Raw genomic sequence first — 12,793 nt, forward strand, 5'->3', positions numbered from 1 at the left:
TGGGTATTAATAGATACCAGACTGCATAAGACAGTCGGATTAACAACCTTCAGCAGGTTTATTTTAAATGAATATACGTGAGTGCCAGAAAACAGGTTTGTGGCTAAACCCAAAGAAACTACCACCTAAATTTGATAGCAACATGGCGAAACCACTGTGCTACTATCGACGTTCTGTAATCACTTAATATCGAGGCCACATTGAAACTTCCCTAATCAGGGTAAAGTGCTCATCCTATTAAGCGAATGATCGGTGTTGCAGATAATCTGTATACCATTGCGAAATCGGAATGGGGCGAGAAAAACTTATACTGAAGTAGTTTTGTACAATAGAATGAACATACAATGAAGGCTGAAATGCCACGGATACCAACGCCCTGAAGTCGACCGGAAGTTTCGTCAAACTAGGAACCCCGAACTAAGAAAGAGATGAAGTGCTTGCATTGCGAAGAAGAGCAATAACTCATCTTATAATTTATAACGTTTGTCAAGTACTACTTGGCTTCCGCTGAGCTTGATTTTCTACTTGTGGTTATCACAGTACGTGGATCAGGAACTGGAGATGAACAGCCATCAGTCAGGGAAAGTGGACAACGCAAAGGCTACTGATAGAACCAGTTCAACGCAGTGACAAACAGCTGCCAAATTGTGTGGAAGCAGCAGTGTGAAAATTTAGATCTTTCTATATCAAAGTCTATTCCAGCCTGATGCCATACTGCTGGGCGTGAAATGAGCATTCAGACTTACGCCTTTTTTATGGTCACTAACGAAGGGTCAACTCTCAAGAAGGACAGCTTGGTCTTTCAGGAATTTTCCCCGAAAGGGGCAGCATTTTATCTTTGTAAGTACTCCAAACTTTTTAAACTACTTACTCTTCGACAGAGAGCAAGTTGCATGGTCTGAAGATGGAAACCATCTTCTAGGCAGCCGAGGAACGTCCTAATCCACATCAACTGGTCGTGGGTCCTCCATCTCCTCCTCCTCCTCATCATCATCATCATCATCATCATCATTCAGAAAGAGCAGCATCACTGCCGCATCACTGTCATATAATTACGGAGTTCATTCAATAGTATTCAGAGACTTAAAACGAAAATGGAGAAAGGGGCGGTTGAGGGAGGGCCATGACCCTGGCCTGTCACAAGCTTTCTGAGGAGCTTTCATCGCAAAACACACAGTCGGACAACCTGGAAAGAAGGTGGCTGCACGAGCGCCATCGATATATATATATATGGGAACCCACTCCAGAAGGCAAATCGAACCAAAAACTTCTAAACTATTTGTAATCCCTTTCTGTCAAAACGTACGTGGCCCACCAAGCCAGTTTGCGTCATTCTGAAGATGGTACGGAGAACAACACTAGGCTCGGTAGGGAGGCGTTTCGGCATACGTAGCTTATGGGTGAGCCACCGCAGTTGATGGTTCTGCATTTTTTTACGACTGAAGTATCTGCAGCATAACCTAATTGCCTAATTAATCTAATTACCTTGTACGAATTTGTTGACGCCGTCCGACTCCTGGGTAAATGGTGGTAAGAAAACTGAAGATGCCTCACATTATCTGTCCGCAGAGGCCATGTGTATCAATCACACAACAATACAGCCCTTACTGTAATCTGGTACACGTGACCCTTGAGGTCCATTGATGTATCCTTTTGACGTCACAAGTAACGCAAATTCACGGACGTCATTCAGGCCTTATATATTCGTACAGAGACTTTATCGGACGCAATTACGTTGTAGGTGATACAAGTACCGAAGTATGTAAAATACCTCAGATACCCCAGTGCTTCCCCTTGATTTTTAAGGGGTGGGTTCGAGTACTACACATCCTGAAGCGTGGATTTGCATTTTGACGGTGCAATGCGCATGCGGAAAGATGATGTCACGGTAATCGGTTTATTCAACAGAGCTTGTAGTTCACTCTCGTCTTCAAAGATGACGACGATATAGGATGCTTACTCTAGATTAGTAAAGTTCTTACCAGAAACGATTTAAAGACATTCCAGCATTCGCCTCATAATTTCGTCGACGACGAAGCCGAACAAAAAAGCGGAGGGAGTGGACATACTGGCCGGACACCACTTCTTGGAGAAAAGCTTTCAAAGAGCTCACTATTCACGTTCATACTCCCAGAAGTACGTGAATGTAAGGACCTGATTCTGTTCACGAAATTCTGGAGCGAACTCCGTTCGGCCAGTGTATTTAGGAGCACCGACCGGTTGTCAGAATAAGTTAAAGCCTTGAAGTCAAGTAACACCGAGATTATGGATTGTCTGTACATGTGGCGTTACTCTAACATCTAACGGTTTGTGAAGATATGATTGATGCGGTCTCTTCCCGGCCGAAGTCTGGCTTGAGGAACGGGCCTGTTCTAACCATCCAACCTAGAGGAGCGGCATACAGTGTTCTTCAGTGACCAGTTCTGTTCAGTGACAAGCATGGTATGAGAAAGTCTGAGTGTGTCAAAGTGGAATGTTCCAGGATATCCCGGTGGATCATAGAGCGACGCAAACCGTCGCCCCGCGATAGGTTTCAGCATCTCTGCAAGTGATGGGGATGGAAAGGGTGGGAACATCCTACTACAAACCTCAAAAGGGATTCAAATGGACTTGAACGATACTTATAGCTTATTTAGTCAATCGCTTAAGGAACTTGTTTCGTGCATCCTTAGGACAGTATTCTTATCTTGGCCGTGGTGATCGAGAGAGTGATGGTGTCCGCTGTCTGTGTGAATCACCTAAAGCTAGGGCAACGGGGCAACATAGCCAGACGACTTGTTCGGAAGTTGGCCACTACCACAGTGACAACTTGACCCGAGAGTGACTACTGCATGTAGCTGTTGTCTGCTTAAAGATAATGTGATGACAGCGTTGAAGCCATCCATGGAATTAAATGAAATTCTGTCACTGAGCTTGTCTAGTTGTTTCCATCCCTTTTTCACCGGAAATCGCCATACCCCGATGATATGGGGAACTCTCATTCTCTTGGAATGCGTCTTTTGAATGAATGTGAACTCATTTAGGACGATCGTTTGCCATTGGGGCTGAGAGTGATCTGAACCGGTTAGTAACATGTGTGTGTGTGTGTACGCGTGCGCACACACCCAGATGCGCAGCGCAGTACGATGCAAACACACGGTCACGCGTGGACACACTTCGCGAATGCAGGCAGACATGCGTACTACCAACCACGACCGAACACACGCGTAGGCGACCTGATTCAGGTCATACAAAAACGAACCAATTGTGTTTGAGGTTAGTAGAGGCCTAAAGCCCTATTTACCACTTATAAATAGTCAGGACTTGGTGATGCGTGCCATACGAGTGCGGAGGACGCCAACGGGGGTTAGTGATATCTCTCCTTGCCTATGGCGCGACGCCGTTGTGACAGTGACCCGCGCCCCGTCGCGTCTGCAGTGTCTGAAGAGAATGTCTGTTCGGTCTCGTGTATGTCCGGTAGGTTCGGCCGCATTGAGCTCCGCTTATGCCTGAACCTGCCGTAGAACACCACCGGGTAGACATTCATCCGCAGATCACTGTTTTGAACCTCTCGCCACCAGACCGATCTTTCGCAGGTATTTTTTCCATCATATTGCACACTCCATTGGCATTTCGAAGAACTGGCATGTTTGTCTTGTTCAAGCACCCAGCCATATTAGAGCCGATTTAGTTCGCGAGAAATTTCCATACTATCATGATTTTGTCCATACTTGTTGATTATATTTTTTATTATTAACTGCCATGTAGCCTCTTAAAATTTTTTGTGTACACACCTTAATTTTTTCTCGGGTTAAAACGAATTCAAAAAAATTACTCCACCAAGTCGATGGAAATATGTGTGTTTCCATCCAGGATGTTTGTACCGGACCTCAGTTACGGTCTGTAGCAGAACCAATGGATTTTGTCAGTGGCATCACAGTTGTATTACCGTACTCTAAGTACCGAACTTTTTAAAAAAATATTTTGCCTTCGAGGTGAGTTCTTTGCAAAAGACGCACAAAAAATGAGCGATGTTTTGTACACTCTAAAATTCCGTTTAATAGTTCTTGACATAGTGAACGATAAAGACCACCAGAGCACTATCCAGGAACATTAATATCAGTAGCTGACTTTGTGTACGCTAGTTGTTTGGTTCATAAATGCTGGTAAGTATACGTATTTGGGTTAGATCCGTTTTGCTTCAATGTACTGCAATGGCACCGAATTAAGATGGGGAACACTCAAATATTTCCAGGCAGTTCTTAGCCATTAAGCTCAGAAACAGATACGTCCTGCAGCTGGCATGCGCTCTAGGCACCAGGTCTGACCACTCCTTACTAGGATGCGAACCTAGTCCGCATCCTAATTCCACACAACAAACAGAACTTGTCTGATGGCCGAAATGCTAGTTCGATCCCTCAAGTAAAAAATACCAATAGGAATCTGCTGACGGGATACAGCTATGGGTTACCGTTTGTCTCCAAATCGGGCCAACGTTTGCGCGGAGCTGCTACCAGAGTGGCATCGTCATAATCACCTTGGTATTGTTCCTCGCATCGCTCGCATGGTGATGCAATGGTTGTGATGTCCTCAAACCCGGTCAGTGCTATATTCCACTCCACACAAGAACTGTTACCATGTAGCTGACCAGCGGGGCTAAGTGCGCGTGTGTGAGTGAGTGCGTGGGCACACGCACGCAAGCAGGCAAACAAGATAGCAGGTAAGTTACCTGACAGCTTGCAATCATTTCGCCAACTCGGTTGTCCCCAATCCAGGTTGGTTGGTTCGAACGCCTCTGACTATTCAGCGTTGACATTGCCGCGGCTCTCAGTGATAGTGTGATCAATGCTGAGAGATTTGTTTGGAAGCTAATCGGCGGAAATTGGGAGAAAGTGTATGGATATGGGGAAGGGAAGTATGCGGAAGACAGGTCGTCGAGTGATGTTGGTTGTCGCAATCTAGTGCAAACAACTTGGAGTGCGGGACGTTTGGGACCAATGTTGGGTGGTTTTAGCCTTGACTGAGCTACGAATTAGGCCCAATCGGATTGGAGCCGGCCTGGTTTGTTGTTCGAGTTCCAAAATAACCTAAGAGTTTTATTCCTTGTTCTGTGGGATGATTTACATGGACATGAAGGAGTCGTTTGCTGCAGAACGGATCAGCAGTGATCATGAGATCTTGAAGGCATCTTTACTGAAGATATGGAATATGCAGTCTCAAAAACCCAGCTTTTTTTCAATTCTGCATGAGTCAGAATATTAATCTTCAGTGTATCCAGTGTCACTTTTTCTAACACGTTTACAGCGAAACAAGTAGTATAGAGAAGCTGCTTTCAAGGTGAACATGTTAGCCATATCTCTTAGCACAAGGAACCATTACGCGAGAAGGTAAGTGAATCAAGGATAGCTTGAGTTCAGGTTGTTGCTTGGATAACCCCGAAGAAACCGAAATGCCGAAAAAAATTCGCTGGTGTCAATTTTCGAAAAGTATCACCACTCTATGAAGGGGTTTTCGAGCGTTTGAAGATCATTTTATTCATTTGAAAATCATTCACTTTGACCTTTCTAAAAAGTGAAGCTATTATCGCCCTCATGTAGTTGACCTGGTGGTTGATCTGAGAACTCGTTCAACCATTTGCTTGCTAACAATTTCTGACAGCTGTCGGGTGGGTCACGCCAAACAGCTCACTGGCGATGTGTCGGTGAATGGTGACGAAACGTTTGAAAGCTAATCATCATGCACGACGAACAGATCAGCAGCCAGCTGGTAAAATACCAAGGAATGCAAGTGAACTAAAACCATTCCAACTTTCCAATAGATAATGTAATCCGACAAGATTTACCGTGCTTTCTCGAGGGTTTTCTTCTTCGGTAGTCTCCGAGTGTGTGCTACGGACCGATACTTGTTTGTCTGTGTAATCTACCCTTCGAATCGAAAGTTGTGAGGTGTCTCACATATCAGTCAGAAAGTAACGCTGACATTTTCGCGGCTACTCTGGATGGGCTTCGTAGTGTTTTGCACCAGTGTATTCTTTTTGTAGCAGACTAGAGAAGAAGACAGGTCGGGTACCGCCTCGTCAATAAATGATCTCTCTCTTCTTGCCAGCGAGTAAGCTACCTATTGACGAGCCCTGTTATTGATCTCGTGTTCAACAAACCTATCGGCAAGACAGTTCTCACGAATTCACAGTGACGTTTCAATATCAAAAATATTTCAAAGGACAAACAACTGACCTTTTGTGAATAAGTAGAATGATGGAATTCATACATATACAAAATCCACTTTTGTCGACGAAGAACTCAACTGGACCTCTGGTCGGATCATACGTAATTGTGTATAGCAGTAATATAATACAATATTATAATATCAAAATACTATGTATTGGTAGCCATACATGTGTACTGTATGTTACTGTGACATAATATATAATTTATTGTCCATAGTGTATATGCTGTTCTTCAACTAAATGTTCTGTACAAAGGCCACCTCATGTTTCAGATGGCATGGTATTCGAGGCATCGCAGAACATATAATTGACAGTATACTACTCATAAGACTGTTAAAAACTCTCCAGCAGTCTACTACTGGTTCCCCACTCGCACTAATTTACAAATGAGTGCATTCCTCTAGTTCGTACAGAATTTGCTGCTCAACTGATTGAAACTCGGAACAATGCCTACCTGATGGGTCTCAAGAAGAGTGAAACCCGCAGTGGTAGGTCGAAGTCTTCGGCGTGTCAGGAAAGGAGAATAACAGTCTATCTATCACTGTCGATGAGTGAGGTATTGAGATCTTCCGTCATTCTAAGCTGGGTCACCGTTGAAATCCTTCTGTGTTCAACAGCTCATTTTTTCAACGAGAAGCGATTTATGTTATATTACCAAGTGCCCGCAACTGGATCAGGCCAGCGGCCCGTTGTTTGGTCTTCACTTGAAATCTAACTGTCCTAAAGTCTTGCTGTCCTAAGTTTCTGCTGCTGAGTGTACACAGAATTGTGATGCTTTTTTAACCGAATCACATTTTCCCTGTCCGACCAGGGTTATGTTTCGGAGAACCATGAGACACCTAGCAGGACCGGAATACTTTCGGAAAGTCTTTTTCGCTACTCTATTACAGCGACCAAATCATTTCCAAAAACAGGCAATTTTCTCACTGTTTGACATGACAATCAATGGCTACTCTGTTGAGCAACATTGGCACCGAATAACGAGCTTCAATTTTGAACATGCCACGACGGGTGTGACTACAAGGATTTTGTATATCATTTTCGTGTAAATCGGGTTTGATTGTAACTGCTTAGGTTGTTTTGGCAAATGCTAGAATCGAGTAGAGACAGAAATGGGCTGAACCACTCAAACCTCACTCATCTTGTAAGCTGCAGTCGAAATTTCTACGAGGAAACTGGACGATGGAGATGGAAAGCAAATCGTTTGGCCCAGTCGAAACGGAGAAATTTCGTGGGGGAAAGCCCAACCAACTACAATACATAAAACTCTTGAGAAGCAGTACGACAATTAATGACAATAAAAGATGGGTTATAGTATGATTCAAGTGTAAGCTAATCATACTGCTTATCGGATGCTCACAACCGAACTTCACGGTGTTCAATCGCCAACCCGAAGGTAGGGATCGTATGTACGAATCCTTCTAGAAGTTCTGCGGTTAAACGCTTCGTCGGAACATAATCAGCGCGTCTTTAGGGGACATATTTTTCCAGTTCTATTCGCGTTTATGTGGTTGCCGAAGAGTAGTTAGTAACTGAAACCTGATTAGTTGTCTGGAGATTGGCTAGCACGTAGTTTCATTGGCCCTTCCCAACTGTCCTTTCGTGTGGTGACAAAGTGTTTGCAAGCCAACTTCCAAGCTCGTCGAACAGGTCAATTACCACGTGATCAATAGCCAATAAACTAACGCTAGCTACTAGCAGTTTAACATGCTGCCAAATCTGAGGATCCGTGTAATACCTATTACTGATGAGTTGGAACATGAATGAAACAACCTTGTAGTGCTTTCCGGATGCGCTTGGCCTTCATTTTGTGATCGAATTACTATGGAAAACAATGGGACTACGGGTGTTTTTTAAGTTTGGTCGAGGAAAATTTGTACAGTTGGTTCATGATTGTGCGTGTTATGAACTCACTTGTCGCGGTTACATCTCAGACTAAGTACCATGCTTTGCAGAATGCTATTGTTACGGTTAAAAAACGTTGATATCAGCAGCAAAGTACTGTACTACTTCTTTCTGTAACGGAGCTGAGTGTCACAAGCTTATTAGATAGTTCGGTTATGGAAGTTTTCCACCTCTTGCAGTTAGTTGAAGCGCTGAATGAACCACACACTAATTCCAGTACCATCTTCTCGTAAAGAATAACGTGGATGACCAGGGAAGTTTGCGTCAATGACGGAACAAGTGGGTGTTGCCCACAGCACTCTCGAATAGGACTGGCAAAGGGAGAGCATTGTCCTACGACGTTGCAAGAGGACCATGAAATCAGGTAGTAGTCTGAGGGAACGCACCGCAAACCGAATGACCCTGGCCTTAGGAACACTGCAGATCTACCATGTTGGTAGCGATCATACTACCTATAAAGCTGCTGAAAGTCAATCGCCCTGTTTCTGAATGACTTAAGTCTGCCTCTGTATAGTCTCCGACGAGTATCTGCAGGCATAATCTCTGCTATCTATCCAGAGCGCTACCCATAAACCTGACACTTGAAAATGAAGCAAACGGACCGCAAAAGACACTACGGTATTAGGTAACTTTGAGAACCGCATGTGGGACGGTCAGTATTACCACACTGACACCAAGATTGGAATGTATCGGGCTGCTTGGTTGCCTCCACTATTGTGCGACACAGAGAGCTGTACGCTACAAAGATGAAATGATCGGGTTCTTGATCGAGCTCAGTTGTTTTGTCTGCGCAAAATCATTCGAACCAAAAGGATTGATAAAATTCCCAACACCGCAGTCTTTTAAAGAGCAAAATCAGTTGAATTTGAATGCATTCCGATGCGAAATCGGATCCACTTGTAGGGGCACTTGGAAAGAAATGCCGTAACTCGCATCCCAAAACAGCTCGTCAGCTGAAAAAGTGAGTCCGAAATCGGGGGCGCCCTCTATTCGGACAGCCTCCAAATAAGTTACGAAGGCCGAAACTTCTATTGTATGTCATGGGAAGACCTGGCATTCGACAAAACGGTATGAAGAACTGTTACCAAAGCGGGCGTGAGAAACTTTGAGAAGCAATGCTTTAAAGCGGTGGAAAACAAACCAGGCATTGGGAATGGGCTGCACCTTCCCAACTCAGCCTAATCTAAGTGGATTTGGGAAACACTTGGACCCACATGCCTTCATGATATTGGCATTGTAGGAGACAAGTTTACTCACCAATCCACTTGATAAAACATAACCTTCTGGAACTCAGGTAGGTTTGTAACATCCTCCAACAACCACCCACCCGACGGCGTCACCCCGAGGATGACCGAATAATTAACCGCAGGGTTTATGGAATACCGCCGAATCATCCATCACTATCTCACTCCACTGTCAAGTACGACCAGGAAATAATCAATCACAAACGAAAGACGATGACACCATTCGTTTTCATCGTTACATTAAACTTCCAATATGATGGATTTCCCGTATAGGGAAATCGTCGTCTGAACACGTCAGTTAATTTGGGATGCTGAAAAGTTCACAGAGAAAGGTCAGATCGGAGGTAAATAAACTTCAAAAACTAGCAGGTTGGCTTTGCGTAATCTTGTCTATCCCAGTTTTGAAGAGTGGAATTTTACAAAGGGAAGTGAGTTTTTGTAAAGGTTATTTAAAGTTCAAGGGCTGAAATCATGCGTCCAGCGTTGGGCTTGGTGACTTTGTAAGGGGTCGGAAGAAATTAAACCTGTGGTGCAAGCGGATCTTTCCGAGATGTTATACCTTCGGGGTGTCACAGCCCGACAACAGGAATGCGGTTGGAGACCAGTTTTCCATCAGTTTAAAGTTGCAGATCAAATGAAGGAGGCGTTGTCTGAAGTACTCAGTCAGGATTCTGGAGTCGGGTGAACTTGAGATAAGTAGTGGACGGCAGGCTAGAGATTTCGTGTGTGATTGATTGGTGAGTCACTATTACCTCGCCAAAGCGGCAACATTTTAGAAGTTCGATAAGAAAAACGAGATAAATAACGAAAAATGGGTGACACAGGTCCAAACCTTTCACTAATTTACCTGTGGGGTGTTTTGTCCTTCAAAAGATTGTTTTTGCTCTTTTATGCAGATGGTCGATTGATGCTGCTAGTGTTGTCCCTCAGCAGCACCATCAAGCCGACTAGGCTGCACAGTTTACACCGAATAGTCTGTTCGTTTGGAAAACAACCCGGGTAGGCAAACAGGTGTGCAAACAGGGACCGGAGTCTGTGGACGATGACCCTCCTACCTCGGGAAGCCAAACATCGTCGCACCTGTTCCTATTCTATCTCGCACTTAACGAATCATTGTTATTATACCGGAACGAACAAGTTTTGCGCGATATCTGACACTGAAAGAAAGTGAATGACTGCTCTTGGAGTTGACAGAATGCTTTTGTGGAGAATATGAGAGCTCTTTAATGACAACAACTTCACCTTGGATCCCATTAACATCCGGAAATTTCCAGCATGTCTATATCGTCGTTAGTTTACTCCACTATACTCTATTCACTCTGTATCCATATTGTTGTAATTTGCTTTACTTCCTACCTACTCTCTTTCCTTCTTCCTGTACCCCACCCGATTCCAAATCTGGGAAGACGTTGGCTGCAGAATGGGATATGATCTACATGCTAGTTATGACAACGGTTTCAAACAATAACGAAGTCGAAATAGGCTCTTCTGCAATACCCTCCAGTGCGAACGAGAAAATTGGTGGAACTTTGACTTGGTTCATTGTTGATCCACTACAAGCAGACTAAAGCGCACACAAATCAAGCAGTGAAGCATAATTTCGCCACTAGACCATATCGATTTAGTTTCTGTGCTGTGTTCAAAGCAAATATCGTCCTTATCGATAGCAGACTCAATAAGCAGGTCATCCATGTGCATTCCATTCACGTCAGAGTGCCGTGTGTTTTTGCCAGACTGTGGTGGTGATGGCGACACCACCAAGTCTGTGTGGTTAATGACTAGATTCGTACTTTCTCCGATTAATATTTGAAGAAGAGGAAAAGTGATGGTGTTGAGGTGATAATGAGAGATGACAACACATCTTCGGCAAACGTGTCGCAGTTTAGTTCACATCCTGTTCGGAACAGACGTATCCTGTGGCAGATTTCATCACCCACCTATGTTTCAGCTACCGTTTAGAAGACTGTGTTTTCGATACGATGTCAACCAAGGTAGTCGTCAAATACAGTCTGGAGATTTTGGATTTCAACTTTTCCTTTCCAGAGGCAGCATTATCCCCCTCCGAGGAGGGTTTTTGTTGTGCGCCCCCCTACGGAGTGTACACCAAGCGTTCGACGTCAGTGTTGATATGTAATATGACGTCATGAAGATACCCGTTGTTTTCGCAACAGTCTCTTATGAGGGAATATTGTTCATTGTTCCATTGTTCTCATCTTTAATGAGGATGTGTACGGTGGTTATCCGTCCCACAACCCGAATGGGTGGTTCAGTAGCTGGACTTGTAAGAGTAAGTCATTCCAACAAAGAAAGAACAAAGTTCAGTGGCCAAATTGTGCTTTGAAAAAGGAATTATTCTGAGAGTAGTATGAATGTGCATTCCACAAATCCCGCAATCACCAATAACTAAATCAAAAGTGTCAAGCAGGTTTCAAGCGTCTCTCGCGCTACCTGGCTGGGAAGTCCTGACAAGTGGGCCACTCGATCAACACAACCAAGACATTTTACTGTCCGAAGCGTCGGGCCTTCCAATCACATCAGTCAAGCGCAAACACGTCCACCTGTTAAGACCTGAAGATTCAGATGCGTCCAGGGCGCGCTGGTGGAGTGGTGGTAATACGCTCGCCTCGCATGTCAGATGTGCGGAGTTCAAATTTCGGCACGACCAAGGGTATGCACTGGTGATGAGCGAAGCTCGAGTCCAGTGCTTCCTCCCTGTGGTGTGAGCTCACCAGAATGATTGCGGCAAGACAGGAGGACGATTGTTCAAACTCATATGAGTGTGTATTCTACCTGTCCGGAAATCTGTACTAATTAGATCTACGCAGCGAACATCTTTGGGTTAGCTGCAATCAATGTCGAACGGTCACCGCGCGAATGACATTGTGTACCACCGTATATAAGTCAACAAGAGAAGTCTGACAGACCAAACGAAACTAGGGGCAAATTAAACTACCGAGTTTTTTCCATTTCATTATAAGTCTCCCAGTGGAGTGCATCAATAAATGTATTATGACCAAAGTGGATTGGGCTTTGAGATAAACATAACCATAAGGTGTCCTGGTTCGTCTGGGCCATATTTCAGCATCGGAGAGAAGAAAGCGTTTATCGAGCGGTCATTGTACAGCGGACTTGATGTAGGACCTTAGGACAGGGATCACTTGCTTCGGTGGGGCATCAGACTCGTGATCATGATCAGATTGCCTTACCCCTGGGGCAAATATTTTTTACATCTCAGGATTCTCATAAGAGTACGACATTTTGTCGCATGGTCTGAGCCTTGCCACTGGACTACGTTCAAAAAAGTGCCACCACTATCGCAAGTGAACAGCGAGGTGTAACGAGTTTGCTGTGAATAGCTTATTGTTGCACGAACCGGGGACACTCGACTAAGTTTTTTTTCGTTTTTCCTCCCTTCAGATAATAAGCACAGGACATCGAC

General features: G+C 44.4%; 1 protein-coding gene across 1 annotated transcript; it reads right to left on the reverse strand.

The window, feature by feature from the left end:
- Nucleotides 1-2,296: 2,296 nt before the first annotated feature.
- T265_14213 (hypothetical protein) lies at nt 2,297-4,936 on the reverse strand (the record flags this gene model as incomplete). Its single annotated transcript, XM_009172598.1, has 3 exons — nt 2,297-2,385; nt 3,323-3,476; nt 4,709-4,936. Coding segments are annotated over 3 exons (471 nt in total), but the record flags the coding sequence as incomplete, so codon positions are not given.
- Between the last annotated feature and the right edge of the window lie 7,857 nt (nt 4,937-12,793).

This window comes from Opisthorchis viverrini (genome assembly GCF_000715545.1).
Source record: "Opisthorchis viverrini unplaced genomic scaffold opera_v5_159, whole genome shotgun sequence".
Classification (NCBI taxonomy): Eukaryota; Metazoa; Platyhelminthes; class Trematoda; order Opisthorchiida; family Opisthorchiidae; genus Opisthorchis; species Opisthorchis viverrini.